Here is a 23,585-nt window from a genome sequence, read left to right on the forward strand (position 1 = left end):
AGACCCGATTGTAACGAACGTGTGCTTAACGTCGCCAATAACGTAACACTCATATCCTAGTGATTATATATTTAAATTAGTTAATGGTTAAACAGAAAAAAATTACAGTTCCGAGATAAAAAATCATAACTAGTTGCCAGGCAACTAATGTAACGCTCTTTTCTACTTTTATAAGATTTTTATAGAATAACATATAAAATAACATAATTTTGATTTAATACCTCATTTTTAAATGTCAGTAGCAAGTATATATAGCCAGATTATATACTTTAAAATAAACAGCGTCGTCCACTCTATCATACTTGATGGACAACGGTTAGATCGCAAAAGCGATTCTACATTTTAGTGATTAATCAGCCAGTAACGAGCTGGAAAATTTAACCTGGTCTGTACTAGCTCTTGACTCAGCCCGACTAGATACACTTCTACTCGAATAACTGTGGTAGCAACTACATTAGCGGCGACAGCTAGATTCTATCTCACACGGCTAACTCTTTCCTTGAATGTAGGGGCTAGTCATTCGATACTTCCACCAGCAGTGCCACCGGCCGAGCTTCGGCTTGAAGTCGAATTGCTACGTGCCCCCGGATGAACCCACAACCGACACCAGGTAGACCAGTCCGTCGACTGGTGGTGGGCAGGTATTCCGGAGCAAGTGGAATCCGCCGTGTGCATTCGAGCAGTCGAGCACCAGCCTCTCACCGCGAAGCGTTTCGTCCCTCTTTCGGTCGTCCGGCTCTCTCGAGTGAGCGCCGATCAGCTCTCGCGCGCGTTTTCCCTCGTCTCGCTTCGCCTGGCGCGCTCGCTCGAAAACGCTACCTGGTCGAATTGCTACCATCGCGAAAAAACCAACTCCCGCCGAAATCGTCGCTTGAACCACATGTCCCCGGCGTTCGCCGCAGGGTGATGTGAGAACCCGAGCGCGCGGCTCGCGAGGACCACGTGGAGACACACGTGTCGATCAATCGGGGACCCCGTCCACGATGGATCGATAGACGGGAGGATGACCTCGTGACATGAAAGGACGACTTTGAAAATGTGAGTGTTGTAACGGATCGCGTGCGAAAACGCCGCATAAGAACGGACGTAACGTAATGCTCACCGAGAAGGGCGCCGGATCGGAATATTGTTCACGATCGGCAAGCGACGAATCTCGCTCCTGCGACAAGTAGTTAAGCGGATAATAGGCTCTTTTTCACCACGCGACGTAAGCGCATCGATTGACGTAAGCTAGTCGAAAGTCGAAAAATCGACAATTTCATTCGGCGAATTAATCATACCTCAGATGTGGCAATCGCACGTTTCGCTGGTCGCTGTTGTGTCCGCGAAATCTCGGTAAACGTACTTTATCATTTCCGTTAGTTACTCGTTCCCAACTGGGCAACTGTGTCACTGCTCTCGCGGCCTTGATAAAATCGTGCCGCGAGATCGCGGGAGTGACTCAACGTAGCGGCTTGAAAACCGATGCATTCCGATCGGGCGTCGCGTCGCAATTTTGAAAATAATACCCACCGATTTGCCAACGTTTCCCTTCCCCGATTGTTTGTTGTTTCCCGCTAGTTCTAGTTAGAACTGGAACGTTCGTTCGCGACACGCGCGTTGGAAAACACGAGCGCGTCGGCCGCATGTCGATTCCGATTCGAACCACGTGTTCGAAGTCGCGGCACGTCCGCGGGTCGAGCCGCTGCTTAAGCAACGCTGCAATCGTCGTCGCCGCCGTCGTCTATTACGTGCCGTCGATATTCAAAAGCGATCACTTTTCGAATCCCTTCCCGAGAAAGTTCCACTAACTTCGATCATTGCGCCATTAACAAACGAAGACTGCCAATGTCTCTATTTTGTCATAAATACCAGCAGATCTAATGTGATCTCGGGATATCCCATCCTTAGCTAATAGAAGGAAAATCGCTGACTTCGTTTGTTCGCATGATCTTTTGCTTAGACTCTGGCTGCGAAAAGAAAGTTATCATTTAGTTCTGTCTTCAGTTTTCCTCTCTTTTCTATATTTCTTTTTATCAATTGTACTTTCTATCAATCTTTTTCTCTCTATTATATACAGTTCAAGGAAGTGATAAATGATCTATATTATTATCGGAGAAAACATATTTACTTTTCCGTTCATACGTAATAATAATAATAAAATTCGATTGAATCTCGAACTTCGCTTCGAACGAGTTTGAACGCTCAATTTCGCGCGCAAGTTGCGATTACGGGGGCGCAATCGCGCGTTCCCGGGAGCTTCGTGGATTTCGGAAAGACTCTCGCGGTCGACGCGAGGAAAGAAAGAACGGTGGCTCTATAGATAGCGTATTATAGGCGAGCGGACTTTCTCCGGAGACAAGCCCACATCTACGTAGGCGTGCATGCGGGCCTTCCACCGTTTACCGAACCGATCTAACAGCAGTCCCCGCGAGCGAAGAGAGACTACACGTCGTCCGTGCAAATTGGACGCTGATCGATTCCACGTTTCGTACAAGGAAGTTCGAGGTCACGCGGAAATCCCGATCGCCGGACCTGCGCGCACTGTCGATTAGCTTAGGCTCTTCCTTTTTTTTTAAACGCGCGTCCGTGAGAGTGCGCCGCGCGTTTATCGCTTCCGCCATTTTTTTACATTCCAAGCGTACGCGCTCGTTAAGCGATACGACAATTATGATAATAATTGCACGAAGTACGGATTTAACTATTCGCGCTGTATCAAGCGTTTAATGTATTTCCGAGTTTCGCTGAGATAAACGCCAATCCCGCGCCAATTTGCTTTTCTCGCCGACTTCGATAATTATTCAGGGAAAATAAAGCGCCATTTGCTCGGGATAAATTCGAGAGAAATGTTCGAATAACGTATAATAAAGAATATATGAATCAAGCTCTCGGGATGTGCGATCCTTATTAATTGAAACAGGCCGATACCCGGCGTTAGTAAGTATAGTGGCATGATTAAAAATTATTAGACTTAAAAAGTCGATGATCCTAAACGCTTCAGTCGAAAGTTTCTACCCTCTTCAGTGACAAAGACTGACTACCGAATTTTCGTATTTGACGCGGTATAACCGAAATGATTTTAGCATTGAATTTGGCAATATTTGATTCGTCATTCCGTAATCAGTCGAAGTGAAACAGACGCGACGTTTGCTACTTTGACATTCGCCGGATGAGAACCCGAGACTTTGACGATAAAGAATACGGAAGAAAGGAGAATGTCTTCGATGGTTATCTAACTTCTTGATTTTCTAAAAATTTTCCCGCGTTATGTCGTACACGCTCGTGATGCGTCTCGCATCGCGGAGTTTAAAAAATAAAAAAGAAATCAAGAGAGATTTCTCGAAAGGGCGGTGAACGGAAAAGTCGAAATCTCTTGAAATTCCGAGGATGCAGCGGCATGAAGAAGGAAGTTCTCGTCCATGCAAAATGCAACCGCGAGATACACGCTTCGGTGCCACTGATGAGCGTGTGTTATGCGAGACACCGATCATTCAGACGAGATTATCATCTCGTTATCTGGCGAAATGATCGAGGCTTTTTCTCCGTCGGTATGTCTGGTGGAAGCGAGCGTTTTGTCAAGCCTACACATTCCACGACCTTGCCATTTCATCGCGGGGGAACCGCAATTTCTCGTGTCATTTCGATTCATTTTACTATTAAACGTAGCGACCGCGAAACTTATGGTAATTGGTCCGTTAGAGTGCCGAGTTTTCAGTGACGATGTTAAGGGGTCCTTGTTAATAGTATTTAACTTAAGGGGTCATTGTAATAAGTTATTTAATTATTTACTGAAGAAACACACTTTCCCATAACTTTCTTTAGCTGTCTAAGTAATAAAACTTAATTTTGAGAGAAATTAAGAGAAATGTATATTGAACAAACACGGGGATATTATTTACTTTTTATTTTTCTTAATACTTTATTTAGATTTCAGTTAAGGTAATATTGGTATTTCCATCAATGTGCAGCTGAAATTTAAAAGGATTCCTAAGAAAATAGTTTGACGGACTAACTACTTTAAGCACGCAACCCCACCGTGTCATGCTTAAACGTTGAATGCCGCTGTTACACTATAAGCTGGGAAGCCCCTTGATGCTCCGTTACGCAAACTTTCATAAACATATTTCGTTTTATAAACTTTATTCTTCGTAGACGCGAGATGAGACTTAAAAATCGATTATCTCTTTCGCACGTGAACGTGGGGGTGGCAGTAAGTGGAGGGGAGCGCGGAAGAAAAATATAAAACGCGACGTAAGAAAACATCACTCGATTGAATAATACGACGCAACAACACTTTGCGTCAATCTCTCCGTCTTTTCCTTCCGCACTCCGCTTCTCAATTAATCCGCAACTATCGTCGAGTTCAACTCGTGAAAGGGCACTCGCGAGGCGCGCACTTACGCAACGCACTTACCGAGAATCCGAGATATGGAACCGTACGCGGAGTGATTAGCCTTCTCGTGGCAGCGTTTCCGCCAAGAAAACGCGGTTTCCCCGTTAATCGTGCAGAAGCACGGTCTGCGTGCCTGCGGCGTAAACGGTTGCTCGAAAACCGTGAAAACGGCACGCCGATGGCATATTAACGACACACGCAGCACTCGGAAAACGCGCGCGTTACGAAGTGTCGTGTATAAATTACGCTTCACGCGTGCACCGGCATATAGTAGGAAAATGCAGCCGGGGAAACATCGGCTCGGATTGGGACACGTTCCTTTACGTCTTCGGCACGACGATATTTCTCGAGAAAACAAAAGATCAACCACGCAAAAATCTCGAAAGAACGTCGCAAAACGGGTTTTATTTATTTATTTATTTTAAACGGGAAACGCACGTTGATTTACGAAAAAATAAAACAGAACGGAAGAACAATGTATAAAAATATTAACCAAGATTTCAAGATTAGATTTCAAGTAGTGTCTGGAAAGGCGAGAAACCCGATGCCGAATCCTTTTAATTAAGATGCAATTATTCCGACGCGGAGATCAAGTTACGAAATTATAATCTAAAACCGAACAAGAGTGACGTATAGTGTTCTAAATGTAAATGTTTTCAAGTTTTTTAAATATATAGATATCTAGAGGTTCTATAAACATAAGCGAGACTGCGGAGAGCAGTGTCAACGATTCACCTCGAAACAAAAAGATGTAGAGAGACCGTAGGACTTTCGATTGAGACGAAACGAGCGATAGACAAAGTGTGCGTGACAGACGACGCTCGCGGCTAAAACGCCTTCCAGATGCGCGCTGTCTCCTTTGACATTACGACGATCTTTTCCGCGCGCGCCAGCACGCCTTCTTCCGTGTTCCCTCGTCAACATCGGTCCCTTGCCTAATCGTGACACCTTAACGACCGGTTATCCGCTTCTCACGACCGACCACGATGCGCCTTCCCGTGTTATTTCGCCGTTTCTTCCTCACGTCCGCTCTCGACGCGCCGATCTCGCCGATCAATGAGAAGAGAGGAGAGATGAACGGTACGTACGCGCGCGTCGCACGCGCGTCCGACGAGCCGCAAAATCGTGATCGCCCGATCGAGACAACGTCGGTCGCGAGAGAGAAAGAAAGAGAGAGAGAGAGAGAGAGAAATATTGAGCGAAAAAAATCACGGGCTCGCGCGAGTCATTACGTAGAAACTCGACGGCCGGCGCTGCAACTTTCGCGATCGCCGCCGCATCGACCGGCGCATCTGCATTCCCGGCTAGACGCATCTCTCGCGAGAGCCGCTTCCGCGTCCGACCGCGTCGTCTCGTTAGAGCGGAATTGCCGCCAGCTTTTGCAATTAGAGGCGCATCGTCTGTCAAGCCGCTGCCCGATATCGTTCATCGTTCGTCGATAGCCGCGCGAGCGCCTCGCGGAATCCGCGATTATTCTATCGACGGCGGACGGATCGTTGTCGAATCGCTAATGCGAAACGATCTCGATATGCTAATTACGGGCTAATTGAGCAATTGGACGATCCGCGCAGTTCTTCCTGGTATCTTTAATAATAAACGCGCCATCGCACGCCGGGACGTTACGTGCGTTAATAAAGAGGCGGCTCTGTCGCGCCTCATCTCGCTAATTGCCGGCGAAATTACCTTAATCGTTCGAGGGATTAGCTATTGTACGGGGTGTTGCAGAAGTCTTACGCTTCCGTCATGTCATGAGCATTGAGCATTAGCTGACAAATTAGAGAGATGAAGTGGACGCGCTTCGATATTGAGATTACGTAAAGCGGCAGGTGACAGGATTTCGACGAATTAATCTTGTCGGAGAAGTCTTGGACTCTCTTCGGCATGTGAGTGGATAAGAAAGAAGTCCCGTCTAAATTTCCTCGTTAAATCCGCCTTTATCCGGACTTATGAGACGAGTTGTCCCGTTCGAGAGTTCTGCGTGGGGAAAAAAAATTCGGTTGAATTCATGCGACGATGAACGAGTGCGTTTTCGCCGAAGGAAACAGGATTTCTGATTGTTACAACCGAGGAAATTCTGTTTCCTTCGACGAAAACGCGTCTCGTTCGTGCATTATCATTGTTAACTCGGCCGATCTTTCTTCTCCGTGGGCGAAATCTCGGGAGAAAACTTGACGGTGCTTCCTCGATCAAAGTGCAGGCAAGTCTCGGCATTGAAATTCCTCCGAATATCACGGTCACGAGTGAAACTGACAATTGAACGATCGGGGCACGCCGATTAATCGACGTAATTGATAGACGTCGGGAGGAAATGGCAGATGCACCTCTCGATGGCCCCACGAACTAGAAAGTAATTAGCCAGACGAGAGCTCGCTCGCGACGATCGTCGAGACGCTCGCACGGGAGATTTATTCGCGTGTCTCGGCTCGCGCTCGTCGGTTTTCATCGCCGGCTAACAAAATTCGCATTTCATTTCCGTTTAGCAACTTAACGTAATTTCCTGGAAAGCAAGAAGATCGAGTTCGGCTGGATACGTGGAAAGAAAAAGTATCAAATGAATGAAATGAGAATTTAAAGTCAATAGAAACGAATTCCTTTCCGTATAGAGATCGCCGGAGACTCGTCGAGAAGTTCGGGCTCCCGCGTGATTCGCGGACTTCGAGAAGCCCCCTGGCTCGAATCCGCTGCGTGCTGGCTACCTTTCGCGAAATTCCTCGGATGCCGGAGGAATTCGCGCTGGCGCGAGCGTCACGACGAGAAAGCCTGGAACCGCTTCGGGAATTGTCCAATTACGTTCGAACGACGAAAAACACGCCTGCCAGAAGAAGACGCAAAAAGCGGCAGCCTTTACTGCGAGACGCGCCGGGTGAACAGCAGCACGAGCGGCGAGGTGTCCGCTTCTTTCGTACCCGTAACAAGGAAACGCGACGATTATCTAATTAGAGCGGGTATAATGAGGGCGAATTTCTAAGCGTGAAACTGGAAGGCTCGAGTCTACATTGTTGGTGTCTCCGGCCGGAGCGACACTCGCGAGCCGGCTTTGATGTCTCACTCGAAATTTTCATTCGATCAACAATTTGCTCAATTAACGATACCCAATTAAATCGCACGACACGGCGCGCGACGGGCATGATAGCGCGGCTCCTGCAACCGTTTTCTTTACAAACGTGTCGCGTCGCACCGTCGGGCAGAATTTCTCCCGAGGTGTTTTCATCGCTCTCGCAACGCTCGCGCGGCCGCACGCTGTCGTGTGCCGGCGTCTCGATAATGCATTCCCCTCCACCGCCCCCTCGCTTGTGCAAATGCTGTACGCACGAAGCTCGAACTTCACCGTGCAAGTGCATTCGTTGCGTCTGTCGTGAAGTGACGCCACGACGTCACGTAAACACTGCCGCTCACACGCGCGAGTGCGCGCGATTGCGACGGTTTCGACGAGAGTACGTGTGCACACCGTCGTTTGGCTCCGCAGGTACACCCGACTCGAGTACTGTTATGCCGAGTATGTAGGTCAGTGTAAAGGCCGATCGTTGGAAAGCTATCAATTGTGGTGGTGAGCGTACGACGAGCGAGGTGTCACTCACACTCACGCGCGCATACGTACGCGTGAAAGAAGACGGGAGAGGAAATGAAGAGGGAGAGAAGAGAGGTTTCCTCCGGTAATAATATATAAATGTTTCGGCATCATCCTCATCGTTCTTTAAGTGTCTCCGGATGTACGAGGATAATTAATGTCTCGATATCAAATAATTACAAGCATACTGTAATATTACTACTATATACTATAATACTATAATATTTACTTACGTTGATATTCAGTCGCCATGGCACACTTCAGAAATAATTATTCCGTGCACTTATATATTTCTTTTGCAAACAGGAGCGGCGATTCATTACTTTTTTAATTTGTCACTTAATTAACGTGGTATTTTATTAAACGTAAATAGCGTGGTAACACTTTAATTCTAACCCTGGGCTTCTGATCTCCGAGAAAAGGAAGCGCACCAAATAATTACCCCCCGAGTATACCATAGAAATATCAACACGAAGCACCACGTTGCGTAAGTCGGAATTATCTCGGACATGTGTACGGGCTATTTCGAGCAAGCCAGCCTCCATATCTGAACAAGACACTTTTGCCACCGTTGCGATATACAATTGTGTCGTCGGTGGTGCGAGAGAGAACGATCGGCGAGGAAAAGATCTGTTATTTCGAGTTGAACGGCTCGCGGAGCGAAAATGCGCGCGTTCTAATCTCGCATTGATATCACCTCGGGCGCGAACAACGACGCCCGACAATTGATATCGGCTGCCGACTCGAAATCAAGAATAAAAAATACGCTCGACTTCCTCGCTGAGCACGTGGACGAACGCGTGCCGTCTCGATTCGCTGAAGTGTTGCGAGATAAGCAGTTTCACAGCGCGTGCACCACCCTGAAGGGGGAAACGGAAGACCCATCTAATTGCTACGACAATTAAGCGCAAATTGCCGCGAGGAAGCGGCACGATTTGATTAGTGGGCAAAGAGTGACGGCAAGGCGAGCGCGTTTCCGAGTGCGAGAGCTTTTTCGAGTAGCAGGATGTCCCGTCGAATCTACGCGACGTCGCCGCCGTCAGTACCGGTTCATCAGGTGAGATTGTACGCGAGGAACATCGCTCGGATGTAACACCCATCGCATGCCGATAAATAACGTCGGATGGCGCGATGGCGATGTCATCGGGGAGACCGAGGAGAGAAAGAGAGAGGGAGAAATATACGCGCGCCGAGAGAAATTTACGCGCGCGTAAAACTCAAATTCCGCCGCACGTGTAGACGCCGCAGTTTCCGGCGTATATCGACGTGGATGCAATTAAGCGGCACTTACGGATCACCATCGACGCACCGACTTGCGCGGAAATAAGAGACGAGGAGATTCTCGCGCGTCAACCGCCGCGAATATTTGCGTACGTCGAATTGCGTACATAGAAAATCATTAATTGCGAGTATAGAAAATAATTTTTTTAATTATCGTGGCGAGAGAAGTGACGAGACGATACGGAACGAGAGGGAACGTGGCGTTTGAGTCGAGTTAAACCGAGTGGAGACGGTGAAATTTATGCCAGGGCGAATTTGTGGCCGCGCGCGTGTTGCACAACACGTAGCGTATGAAAACACGACCGGTAAGAAAGAGAGGAGAAAGGCAGGAGAAAGAGAAAGAGAGAGAGAGAAAGGCTTGATTACGTCGCGCGCGCACACGGTAAGCAAAAGATCGGATGGAATTTCTCTCTCGCGACTGAGAGATTGGATTAGGTCACTGATGATGACGCCGACACTTTGTTGTGCTGAGCTCTCTTCACACGCACCGGCCGAAAAGACCTTCAAGCTTTTCCCGTAACGTCCTTCGTAATGCGAATTTTACGAAGCGCGAGCAAAAAAGTCTCGTCGAGATATAAATCATTGATATTGAGTTGGTCGCGATAAATTCGTGCGGACTTTTGCAAAGAGTTCAAGGCCGATATTCTTTCATTTGGTTGGTCGTGACTTTATTCAACACATATTGACCGTTTCTCCGATGGCGAAAGGTCATCGAAAAAAATGAAAAAGTCAAGCCGCATCTGACTACACAGAGAAACACAGGTTTCGTTGGATTTGATATACGCATTTGTTTGACTTGGGTTTGCTCATAACATAAACAACACAGAGTTGGCTCATTTTACGAAATTTGGGAACCGATCGAAATATTCATCGACGACTTTTAGATATCGATGACACTTCGAGATGTCGTAATATGATAATTGTCCTTCCACCGATATACCCTCTCTGTAATACTTCGCCGATATGCAAATCAGCGAACGGAGTGCAAATTATTAACGTTGCACGAAGAAATTTCGCAGGAACGGCAAATGTTTGTCGATATAGTGACAGCAAAAGAAATTTGTTTAGACAGCGGAAGGACTTGTTGAAGAGTACTAATTGCTATTTGCTGCCTATATATGAACAATTAATACCCTCAACAAATCTTTCTACTGTCCAAACCAATTTTTTTCGCTGTCACTACACCGACAAACATTTGCCGTTCCAGCGAAATTTCTTTTCTCCGTGTCGCGGATACAGCTCTTTCTCAAAGACAGGAACGTCCCGTCCGCTCTCTTTCATTCTCGGGTCGCGTTGACATTTCGCCGAGCTGTTTGAATTGGCATCTAGGATAAAAGTTTCGAGGACCGCGAGAAATTAATCGAAGGTGAGTGGAGACGTTGAGCAACCGCGGAGCTCGTATAAACATTCGCATCGGGAACTGCGGTAGAACGGTAGAATGTCGGCGCGATCGATCTTTCAGGTTCAAGAGCTCGCTCGGCCGCCGTTTGCGCGCCACGCTTTCTCGTGATCTTGACAGATAAATCGATAAATCCGTTGTGCGCGCGGTACTAGTTGCGAAAATGCAGCCGGCGCTCGGGAGAGCGCGGGGACAGGTGTGTGTGCGTGTGTGTGTGTGTGTGTGCTGAAAAATGCGGCGTTTCCGCGGACCGGCGGAACACGCTTCCTGTACAATTAGTCACGGCAGCGGCGCAACGACACACCACCCGTCGCGTACACCCGTTCGCATGAGAGAGGAAAACCGGTGGGACACTTCGCTCCGACGCCGACGACGAGGAGAGGAACGGGGGGGAGGGTGCCGCGAGAACGAGAAGATAGGATCCGAGAGGTCGGAGGCGCGAAGAAGCGACCCGATTTGAAACTGTGTCGTTTTGCTGCGGCCGTTGTTTACGACACAAAGTTAACGGTCGTAGCGCAGCGAATCGCTGAATAAGATGGCTCGGGCCGCGAGAAAACGCGGAGGCGGCCGATACTTAGCGAACGAAATAGCGAATACACAATTTTATACGTTCCCTCAAAGTATCCGCTAAAGATCCCGGGAGGATGTTGCAATCAAAGTAAAGGGGAAATAGGCGCGTCTACTCAAAGCGGCGTTTAAAGAGAAAGAGAGAGAGGCACGCAAAAAACACACGTTTCGCCGATCTCGTTTCACCTCACGGATAGATAAAGACGCGTAGAGGATGAAAAAGAGAGAGAGAGAGAGAAGAACGGGGGAGGGAGAGCGAGGGACATACAGGAAGTGGTACAGCATTGCCGCAGGGAAGGACGCCGAATCTGGGCCACAATTATACCGGCCGTTGCAGCGCCTCCTCTCCTTTCCTCGTGCGGCGTTAGCGCCGCGCCGCGGTTACACATATACTCTCGCTTTCGAAATAATAATTATTTAATACCCGAAGCGCGCACGCCACCGGTGAAATGCGGCTGTAGGAAGAGAGGAGAAAGAGAGTGACCGGTTCCATTTCGGTTCATCTCGCTTCGGTGGGCGCCGCGAGCAGCCTCGAAGAGGCGATACGGGCTCGCGATTCTCAAGCGAGCCAAAACAGCAGGTCGAACGAGAAGGTATCCACACCGCGCCTCGGGCCTGTTTTACCGCTACCTGGATGATCATCGTCTGGATCCCCGTCAGTGTTCGCGAGAAATAATTTTGTAAACGTCTGAGGGAGAGAGAGGATCGGACGTAACAAAGGGTTGACAGTATACGGAAAAAAATTTATACCAATTCAAGACATATATTCTTTCATTATACGCGAGAATATACATAACATAAAGATAAAACATACTTACACGATGAAATTGTACATAATTCTATTAAAAATATATCTTTATTATTCAAGAATAATTTTCACCAATTGAGGGGAAAATACATTGGGCGTAGAATGACATTTTTAACGAAATTATATCGAAAATTCCTTCATGCAACAATAAGCTTTATCTTTATACAAAATGCCTGCTCATAAATGAAAACATAAGTCTTGAATTGGTATGAATCTTTTTTTCTGCGTGTGATACTCGAAATCATCGTGTCAATGTCGGAACTCGGCGGATAAACGCGGCTAATCCGCTGTCCGAGTTTGCTTCTAGGATACTCATTACAGAAGTAGGGGAAAGTGGTCGCACGCAAAAACGGGAAGGCCGAAAGCTGGCTTGGTCGTCCGAGCGGGCGCGGGCGAGCGACTTGAAAATGACGCACGACGAATAAGTAACACACGCACGTACCTCTTCAGAATCGCGGCAATCGCGGCAAAAGTGGATGATACCGACGTTCATGCGTGCCGCTTTGCGTGTGTTCGTTTACGCATGACTCATTGAGCGACCGGGCGGCCTATCGATGATCATGGGAAAGGCCGATACTCGCCGATACTCGTCGCATATGCGAAGGTGCGCGCTCTCCGCAACGTCGGTCGCAGCTGCCCGCGAGGAATGCAGAAAATAGCGTGCGACATTCCGCGCGGTGCTGGCCGTATTTTCGCTTATTCCGTAACAAGTTTCGAATTATCCTCGCCCTTCCCGCCGCATTCCGTCTCGGCCCTCTCATCACGCGTATCATCGATTAAACGGATTAATTGAAAAATTCATTTATTCACACGACGATTACGGAAGCCCGCTCCGATCTCACGTTCGCGGGTGTTACGGCAACGTTGTAGAGAGAAGGATCGGAATCTTGAATTTCTGCGCTTTTACTCCTCGTATTACACGCCGTGTCGATTTTTACGATTACGACGACGTAGCGTAGGGTTTCAAGGCTACAGAGAGATCGTCGTTGTGTGAATGAAAACATTCCCAGAATGAGAATTTGTGTGAGCCGACCCGTCGAAAAATATGTTGATCCCTCCTGCGCTGTCAGTTTTATTTCGGCAACGAGATTTTTTGCCGGCTCGCAGAGTAAATAATAACACGCTTTCTCGTTCGTACGTCGCCACCGTCGCCAACGAAGCGACAGGATTTTAATGCGAGCCGCCTGTTCACCGGCCGGAGCAGCGCGCTTTAAACGGCCGACCGGTTGATACAAAGTGTCGCGTACGGTTTTCGAGGTGCGTTTCCCGCCGAGGCGAAACACACGGTGGCGGCCTAGCGACCGGTGAAAGCACGACTGTCGATGAATGACCACTTGGCGGCGTGATAAAGCTCGCTAGGGCGTTTCTACCTGCTCCGACGCCCCCTCGCCTCGCGAACCGCCTCCTTCGTGTAAAAGCACGTGACACTGTCTAGGATCAAGGAGGCTCTCGCGTATTCGCGCGAGTGACACAACTTCATCGCGGCTCGTTACGTAAGTCAACGAAGACTGATGCCGGGAAAGTCCCTGCCTCGTGTTTAACGACGAAACTTGAAAAAGCGGATGAAAGCGTTTGACGAATTTTGCAGAAACCTGTCGAGTCGACGGTCGTGATTTAATCGGCGGCAAGATCGATTAATCACTTGAATGCCTCGCTGTCGTAAAAGAACTAACGGGCGCTCACAGACATTACAACGTCGATTATATCATCGACATGTCCAGCTGCGTTTACGCAGGCTAGTTTCTTCCTGTTCCTCATTCTACCGATCGCCGTCACGTCATTGCGAGCCACACACGACGCGAATCGCGCGTGGCGCGAATAATGCAGGTCCACGCATCGCACGATTACGACAACGTGCGATTCGAGCGGATAAAAACTCTCGCACGCTCATCGATCGCGAGGGGAACGTGCGCAAACGATAAATCCCGGCTTATCTCGCGTTGCGCGTTGTTATTTTCATATAGGAATATCGTTACGAAAGACCGGATGTCGGATAAAATTATTTTTCACGTCACGATTACGAGAATAGCAGCAGAATTTTCCGCGAAGATGGATCTCGGCCCGCTCTGTTGTTTTTCATCGGCGGATCGGCGACAAAGAAATTACGTAATCGCGACAAGTGCGCTCGTTAAATCGCTCCGTCGTTAAAAGGCAATTTATCCGCTAGCGTTTACCCATCGAACAAGGTGTTCCTTGGAAGCTGCGTGTTATTCCTGCCGACGAATTAAAAGAAACGTCCGTTCCTTTCTCGCGTACATTGACTTTCCAAGGCGAGCTTAACCGGACGCGTCGTCGCGAAATGCCTTCTCGAGCACTTAACGAACGAGATGATTAAAACCTTGATCATAATTCTCCGGACGGTGCGGCGCGTCGTCCTTCACATTCCGATATCACGCCGGGCGATTCTTTAAATTTGAGGACTGCTCTTTCGGGCAATTTAGTAATCCTTCGAATTTTCGAGTGACGCCTACTTAAAACGCACAAGAAACCGTCAGTATTTATCGCTCGGTTTCGTCACGGTTGCGATGCATAACGTCCTCGCATTATCTCAGTTTTACAATAGTCGGCGTTAATCGCAGCGTGCAGTTCACTCGTCATCGTAAAAGTTCTCTCGCAGGTAATATAACATTTACGGCGAAACGGAGTGAATAAATATTTCCAACGAGTAGATAAAACAGATTCAAGGATGCGACGAAGGTACACGGAGAGAAAGTTAGTCTTCAAGAATCGTTATTCAAGGATAATTTTCACGAATTGAGAGGAAAAATATATCGGATAGGAAGAAGGATATCTTCAAATTACAGATTGTATCAGTTTGATAAATATCGTTCTTCTTATCCAGGATTTTTTCCTCTTAATTCATAAAAGCCATTCCATTTGGTGGCGTTATCTTCATACAAGTTTATCTATTCTTACTTTTATATGAGAATATGAATTTCTTATGAGAGAAAAACATTGATATCAATTTCTTTCTTTTTCGTGCATCTTGACACACATTTAATGCTAACACATGTCGGTCTTGCTTATCGTTATTATCACCGTGTAAAGAAATGCCGAAAAATGCGACAATTCGATCAGTTCGTCTTTTCATCGCCTCCCTCTGATCATCCTCTCTCTCTCTCTCTCTCTTTTGCAGGACGAGGAGCAGCGGCATGAACGGACGAGGAGTCGGCGGCAGCGAAGGAGCGCTGGTCCTGCTCCTCATCGCATTGACTCCTGTTATCTGCTCCGCCGGAATCCTGGACCCTTGGCAATGGGCGCGTAGCGATCGGATCGAAGTCAACATACCTTGGCTGCCCTGTAATTATCGTCACGCTGGCCTGACGCGCGCATCGTGGAAAATTTCATCGCGATAGCTACCCGCTGCCGCGGCGGCTGACGATGAATATGCGCGGTTGCAAGTTTCCTCGAGTTCCTTGCGAACTTGCGCGTATCTTTCGTCCCGTTTTCGCGCATCCTTTTATTCGCTCCTGAGATCGTATCTGACGATGATAAGTCAACGATATTTTTCAGTCGAGAACGAGACGCGCTGCTACGACGAGCTGGGCTGCCTGAACATCACCAGGAACTGGTACCACCTCATTAATCGGCCGCTCAACGTTTTTCCGTTACCGCGAGAGGTCATCAATACCAGGTTCATTCTCTACACGAATCAGAACCCGATCGAAGTGAGTGAATCATCGAGGATCGGTTGATAAACATACCTCGTACGGGCACGCGAAACGCCATATATATCGGAGGCTGCTGTGGACGCGCGAAAGTGAAACCTCTGAAGAAACAGACTGAAATTCCTCTACGACTCTGCGGGATTTCTCGGCTAATATCCGATACGACGTAAATATTTCCGCGTACGTAACCGCGCACATCTGTAGAAATTGTGCGTTAACGGCGTGAGCGGGGGATTTTATCTCGCGACAGGGGTAATTAGACAGACGAGGCGTAGTCGAAAGTGAACGATAAACCGTCGTATCGCTCCTCGTGATCGCGGCTCCCGGTACTCTAACAGCCGGTATTTAATTGCCCACGGAATATCTTAATTGACCTGATTAATTAGACAAAACCGCGCGTTCCGCGGCCGGTGAAGGCGCGCGCGCGCGCGCGAGCTTATGCAGCGCGCATTTCGTGGCGTTCGAAGATAAGATCGTTGATTTACAATCTAACGGATATCTCAGAAGGAAACCGGGGAGAGGAGTGTCGGGATACGGCGATGTTACTCGCGGTGAAATCCATGTGTCTCCGTCGCATAACATCGCGTGGAGCCGCTGGATCGTGAAACGAACGTCGCAGCATTTTTTAGTTTTTCACGACGGAAGCGCCAATGAAATTCATTGACGCGCGATATCTTCTTTCGAGCGAACGTTAATGTTTTTCCGATACTTTTTATAAGTATATTTCAATACTGTTATTAAGAAAAAAAATATCCTTTGTTCAAGATAACCATTACTTTGAAAAAGAAACATTTATTCAATTGACACGTCACTTAGTACAACGTGTAAGATGCAATCGATGATATACGTCCGTCGTCGCTTACAGGGTCAAGTGTTGAAAGTGTCCAAGGACAAGTCCATCGAGCACTCGAACTTCAATCCCAAGCGCAAAACCAAATTTATTATCCACGGTTTCATTGACACGCCGCTGAGCAACTGGGTGAAGGTAGGTTTAACTATTCCCTCATTTGAATACTCGATCGACCTATATATTTGTATTATACTTTCGCGTAGCGAACGGCGAGCAAACGGCCAGCAGATCTTCGGCCGGATGATGAATCAGCATAGAGAGAAAGAGAGAGAGAGAGAGAGAGAGAGAAAGGCGAATTTCATTTTCTCTATCGGTTCACCGTTTCGCGAGTAAAGAGATATGCAAACAGCATTGCGAATGCGCGATTTGCATTCGACTACGGGCTACGTATATCTCTCGCTCTTTCTCTCTCGAAACAGCGAAACAGCGATTGTGCCCGCACCATATATATCCTCGTAATATTCATGGCCCGCAGGAGATGAGAAGCGAGCTGTTGGTACACGGCGACTACAACGTTATCGTGGTCGACTGGGCAGGTGGGAGTTTACCTTTGTACACCCAAGCGACGGCGAACACGAGACTGGTCGGGCTGGAGTTAGCTCATCTCATCAAGCATTTGCAAGTAAGAGAAAAATCTATCTCGAGCTAAGACAAACTTATAAGTATTCTTTGAGGAGTAGAAACACACGGTGACGGCCTGGCAAGAACCAACCGCATCCGACCGCAACCGACCGTGCGTGTTCATTTTTTTTTCATTAACCGTGATTACGCTCGCTCGACCGCGACTGCCTCTTATCGAAGTGCTATTTATATTCCCTCAAATGTCCCGTTCATTTCGTTACCTTAATGAAATAGACCAATTACGGCTTGGACCCGAACGACGTGCACCTGATTGGCCACAGCCTCGGCGCTCACACGGCCGGTTACGCGGGCGAAAAATTGGCCGGCAATATCGGCCGTATCACCGGCTTGGATCCCGCGGAACCGTATTTCCAAGGAATGCCGAGCCACCTTCGATTGGACTACACGGACGCCCGGCTGGTCGATGTGATACACACCGACGGCAAGAGCATCTTCTTTTTAGGTGAGCGATGTAACCAATTAATCGTCGTCGTCTGATTTCTCATCGAAAAATTCACATCATTCGGGGCTATGAAGCTTGACAACGGGAAGCGGGGCTCCATTCTTTTTTCCGCGGAAATTACATCGCTAAACCATTAGCTGGGGATTGATTTAAATTTCAAAAGGCACCGCACAATAGGGCGAAGCGTAGCAATCCCTGAACAATGGCGTGCAGAGGAAGAGGGAGTGCTCAGAGAGGTTGACATTTATTCAAATAACACGATCAAAATATTTATTTCTCAAATGCAAACACGTATTATTTGAATAAGAATGTTTCTCGTATGATTTCAGTTATTATGCAGTGTTTGTTTAAACGTGCGAAATCTCTTTTTTATCTCGTGATACATGAATAAACATCTTCAAAAAGATATATTTCGCATTTAGGAACACCTGATCTCTTCACATACATATAGTAGTCTAAGATGGATAGTTTTATAAAACTTCGAATACAGACGGCCCACTGTAGATATTTCTTTAAAACCTTCATAAATATTACATTTTTATGATAGAAATTTCCAGTGGAGAGAAATGACATATTAAAGTGAAAGATTAATATTTTCGAGAAAAAGAAAAAACTGTGCGGGAAAATAATTTCATATAACATTACAAAGCTGATATAATTAAAAATCTATAAGTATTAACTAAACGTTTTCCACGACGACGCGTTAAAACTCGAAGTTTCAGTTTTTTTCGCCGAGCGTCCCGAAACTAACATTATTCGCCCCATTGTGCGGCGCTCCTCAAGCTCCCGAAGCTAAGTAGGATGGAGCTGCGCAGCTTCTTACATGAATCACGTTGTCTGACTAACGTAATACACGGCAAGGCCTTCCAGGATACGGGATGAGTCAGCCGTGCGGCCACTTGGACTTCTATCCGAACAACGGCAAGGAACAACCTGGATGCACCGACCTGAGCGAGACCACGCCATCGTTGCCGCTGACCCTGATACGCGAAGGTCTCGAGGAGGCGTCGCGCGTCCTGGTGGCGTGCAACCACGTGCGCGCGCTGAAGCTCTTCATCGAGAGCATCAACTCCAAGTGTCAGTACGTGGCGCACGAGTGCTCGAACTACGCCAGCTTCCTGCGGGGCGAATGCTTCTCCTGCAAGAGCAACAACAGCCTGAGCTGCGGCGTGATGGGTTACCACGCGGACACCAGCCCGGCGTTGGTCAAGCGCCAGGCGATGGGCCAGGACGTCTCGTCCTTACTGGGCTCGAAGTTCTTCTTCGTGACCGGCAAGGAGGATCCATACTGCAGTGAGTCTCGGCCTCTTAACCCGTCGAATCTTAAACTCCGCACACGTCGTTCGGCAACGGACTCGCGTCATAATTAGGAGTGTCAACGACAGAATACACCGGTTGAGATTAATCGGTAGATCAACTGCTGAGGAATTTCACGAGTTTAAATACGATGAGAGACCACGCTGAGGAAGACGAATCCAGCCTCGAATAGCCGCGTTCTTTCTCGCGCATTAGCGTGGGTAATTTCAGCTACCACTGTGCAATCGGCCGATACGCTACGTAAAGTCACGCTAACGCGATAGTTTCGTCTCGACGTTTCGGAATTGAGGTGTAGCGGTATATATAAATGCTGACTTTCCCGATAATAAATGCCACTTCGGACGCGAGCGCAAACGCGACCGACCATTAGCTTTCCATCACAATGTCTCGTACTTTTACGCTGGCATTACGACATTGTAAAAGCGCCCCGCGAACGGGAGCACTCTACGTTAACGTAGGGATCCAATCGATGTTGACTCAATCAATTCGCCGTGGCATTCCAGTTAATCGTTTAATAGCGACGGCGGGAAAAGAAAGAAGTATCGCGAATACTACACCAGCGAATCGCTGTGTTTCACTACGAGAGCGCGAGAGCAACTTTTCTCTATCGAGACGCAACTTTCTCCACATGAACGCGCGTCCGCTCGCGTGATAAAGCGACGCATCTCTTTCTCTCTCTCTCTCTCTCTTTCTCTCTTTGTCGTTCTCTTCCACTACAACCTCGAAAGAGATATCCTCCTGATATCGATCGTGACACCTTTCAGGAAGGCATTACAGGATCACCATCAACCTCGCCCGTCCGTCGACCGCGGAGAGCTGGGTGCAGGGCTTCATGAAAGTCACTCTTCACGCCGACAACGGCGTGATACGCAACATGGATCTAACACCCAGGCAAGTGCAAGCCTCGTTTATTGACCTCGATAATTCATATACGCGCCGCGCCTGCCGGATGAAACCACGGCTACCTAGTCTCGTGCCTCGCAACGTGCTGTATAATTTTCATGAAATCAGCATCGACGTGGCTTTACGCGTTGCCGGGATATTAATTACGAAATTGATAATAGATCGAATGGAAAAGTGCAGCGTCAACTGGTACGTGCAATCGATGTATTTATGATAAGGACCGAATCCAGAGGCGAATTAATTAATTTCCGTGAAATCCGCACCGACGTGGCATGACGCGTTGCCGAGATATCAATTACGAAAGTTACAATCGTTCACAACTTAATCGTTCCCGACACTCGAGTCTTACAAATTGATAATAAAAGAGCAACATAGACGCCTATGCGGGATAGCTTGGCATGTTTGAATGCTTTTTATTTCATACCGCTGTGTCGGCTCATTAGCCAGTTACAGCCGTTTAAAACCGCAGCATCGATATCAGTTTTCGAGCGAACATTAGCGTCAGCACGAGCGTGTGATTCCAACTAGCTATTATGTTAATTTTATATAGATGTCTGTGGTCCCGATTCATTTTATGACTGACTATAGATGCATATCGCAGTGATTGGGTTTATCGAAATGCCGAAAGCGTGGCCAAAATCACATTGGGCTATTTATATTTCAAACGTACTTTAAATATGAATCGCGTGATGGTGCTGACCGACGGCAGTTAGAGTTGAGTAGTATTCATAGTCAGATTGTACTTAAGATCGTCTTTAAGTTTATCTTCAGATACTCTACGGATCGCTCCATTGACGTTAGGAGAAATTCGCATCCGAAGATGAATTTAAGACGGTTCGAAACATGACATCCGACTATAAATACCCGGTCTACGTCGTGAAACTTCAGCTCCGGTCGATGGTTGACTAATGCTCCGTCGATGCCACCAAGTGTGCACGCGCTTGATTTCCTCGTCACCAGAGCACGCAATATGTCGCACGCAATCGCACGTTGTGTTACAAGTATGATGAGAGGGAAGAATCGCGATAGAGTTCGTTGAGGGCAAAATCGTTCGTAAGATTGTTTTTAATATAACAGAAATTGGGATCTCACATATTTGGTGACCCGTCGCTTCAGCATCGATCCGTTACGATCCTTCGTGATCAACGTCTCGGCAACCTGTAACGCTACGACGATGTTTCCGTGAGAGTTACTTCGCCTTTAGTTTAGATCCCACCTGCAGATTTTTCGGTTTTTTATATACTTGATGACTCCGCACATTTCAGGCTGCGCACTGCCTTTCTCATTTGCGACAGAGTCACTCGAGTTTCTTCCTTCGTCTCGACTATTATCCGATTTGGAAGTGAAATCGATCATTTACGTGCAACCTGCACCGACGCGGCTTTATTCATATAGATTCCTATATGGATCTTCACACACCGTGTGGATTCCTACATGGATTTTTAACATTCCGTCATGAATTCACACGAGTTCCGTTGAATTTCCGGTGGGAACCCACCTGGAAATGTTCAACTTCGTTCCCTTTAGATTACACAAGCAACGTCTGCCGAGTTCAAGTCGCTCGCAGATGAGTTTGCCGCGCCCGAGAGCGGCTAAAGTGATGTTGTACTTGAGAACTTCGCCGGCAAGATACAGACCTTTCCCGCCAAGTTTGCGGGAGATAACGCGACGAACTTCATCCCGTCAACACGTTCGATCGAGAGGTTGAATATACGCGACTAATCTCCCTCGCTTTTCAGTGGTTACATGAAACTGGAGCACGGCTCAACGGCACGAATGGTCGTGGCCCATCCTACCGGTTCCATCGGCAACATCGGTAAAGTCAGGCGAGTTGAGCTTTCCTGGGTGTACGACATGGACGTGTTGCAACCTCGTTCCCTCTGCTTCTTCTGGTGTAATGATCACCTTTACGTCAACAGCGTCTCCGTGGACATCATGGATCTGCCGGGCAGAGGGTGAGGAACGAATGTATCCACAATGGTCGAGAAAACATTGATCGTATCTTCGGTGAATTCCATATTTCAGTGCCGAATTGATATCTCGTCAGCTTCCGGTACGGGCCGAATGTACCTTACTCCTACATAAGTTGTGGCATGAAAAAGAAACAAACCCGACGGTGGTGGTTCACCTACCTCGTTACTTTTTCGGTTATTCTTTCGCCCGAATCGGTGATGGCTGCAGCTTTAAAAAATCGAACGCGCGCTCGCGAGTTGATCTTGTTCTCGAAACGCGAATACGAACACGAATATTCCATCCATCATTGTTCCGACACCCCGCGCGGAAGAAGAGGCCGGCGATCGTGATCGACAACTGTAACATCCGTAATCTTTCCTGTTCGCATAGAAAACGGGAGGCGGATTTCTCCAGTAAGCTCTGCTCGGCCGGCAGGCAGGAGTACGCGGAAATCGCAAGTGGATCCACCGCCTCGTTCGTCGACAATTGCTGACGGTCCGTTCGGGAGAGCGCGGACGAAGCGCGCTCAGAAACGTCGTCGAGCCAACAGCTGCCGCTTCCATCGGAGAGCCGGCGGCTCTCGAAAGTCGGACGATGATTAAGCGAAGTATGCGCTCGCCCGAGGAATAGTCGGGATCGCGGACCCTCGTCGTAATAATCTCGTCGTCGTAATTCCTTTCGCTAATGATACGGTGGGAAGCGAGGGGGTTTTACGCCTGTTTGACTTTCTTCCTATTTATCGCGGCCGGGCCGACCCGAGCGTCGCTTTCTTCAAACACAGCCTGACGCGGCGAGCGCTCCGCTAATTAGCAACGTTACACGTCGCGAGGCCGAACTTGAGGGCTCCACCGGAGGCGGTTGCGTGTCATGCGGACGAACGACGACGGCGGATTGGGTATGCTATTCGCCGCTTTACACGCGGACGCTTACACCAGTTCCTAAAGAGATCCGTCCGCGCGTTCGGCGAAAATGAAATCCCGAACGCGCGTAACGCCACTCGGACGTGACGATTGCGAAAGAGGAAACGAAACTTTCGGACGAGTCCGACTCGTTAAGCCGGGCGTATACACCGAGCGAACGAACGAAGAACGAATGGCGGATACGGACTTTCGTTGATACAATTTGGAAGATTCAATGGAACGGGTGAAACGGATGAACAGAACGGTGGCCGGTTTCCTTGCAAGGCGGCTTATCGAAGTTCGCGCGCGTTTAGACGCGCACACGTTTACATCGAACGTTTACTTCGTTCGTTCGTTCGTTCGCCGAGTGTACATCCTCCTTTAGACTCGAAATTAAAGGAGCGCGCCACCGACTCGGAGAATCGGTCCGACTTTTCGCTACTCTCGACGAATGATTTCTTCTTCAGTATTACGCACGATCGATCTGCTGCATGTACATCTTGTATATAACATTAGTCGTTAACGTTAACGTTAAGGCTTCCTTCCGGATGTGATTATTATCGCTAATATGCCGTGATTGCTACTCTGTAAAGTGTTCTTAATAAGCCATTAATGCATGTATTATACATCGATACATACATATCCTTTTCTACGATGGTTTTCTTATTATCGCGCCGCCTCATCTGCGACGCGAATATGATGATAGCTTGTGATATTCTCTCGTTAAGGATCCTGCAAAATGCGCAAAACGCGGTGACGAACTCGAGGGCGACGAATTGTACTGCTGTTTGCTCATAGTCCTTGCATAAATGTAATGTACAAAACGACTAATGTGGAAAGTGAATTCTCGCTAGTGATAAGAAGTACCACGGACCTCGATAATGCCGATTCGTGCGAATTGTTGCGAAATGTGAAA

The 23,585-nt window shown here is 47.9% G+C and overlaps 1 protein-coding gene across 2 annotated transcripts; it reads left to right on the forward strand.

Annotated features, from left to right (window-relative positions):
• The first annotated feature begins 709 nt into the window (after nt 1-709).
• On the forward strand, nt 710-23,545 carry LOC106746791 (pancreatic triacylglycerol lipase-like). Of its 2 annotated transcripts, none has more exons than XM_014623810.1 (10): nt 710-1,038; nt 15,132-15,295; nt 15,509-15,663; nt 16,529-16,648; nt 16,989-17,135; nt 17,369-17,597; nt 18,459-18,890; nt 19,679-19,805; nt 21,557-21,772; nt 22,161-23,545. In XM_014623810.1, coding segments are annotated over exons 1-10 (1,695 nt in total). In that variant the 5' UTR covers nt 710-1,036; the 3' UTR covers nt 22,264-23,545. The 2 variants fall into 2 exon arrangements, with proteins under 2 accessions (XP_014479296.1, XP_014479297.1); XM_014623811.1 differs by having other exon boundaries at nt 18,468-18,890.
• The last annotated feature ends 40 nt before the right edge of the window (nt 23,546-23,585 follow it).

Source organism: Dinoponera quadriceps, unplaced genomic scaffold (genome assembly GCF_001313825.1).
Source record: "Dinoponera quadriceps isolate SergipeBrazil2010 unplaced genomic scaffold, ASM131382v1 scaffold1565, whole genome shotgun sequence".
NCBI lineage: Eukaryota > Metazoa > Arthropoda > Insecta > Hymenoptera > Formicidae > Dinoponera > Dinoponera quadriceps.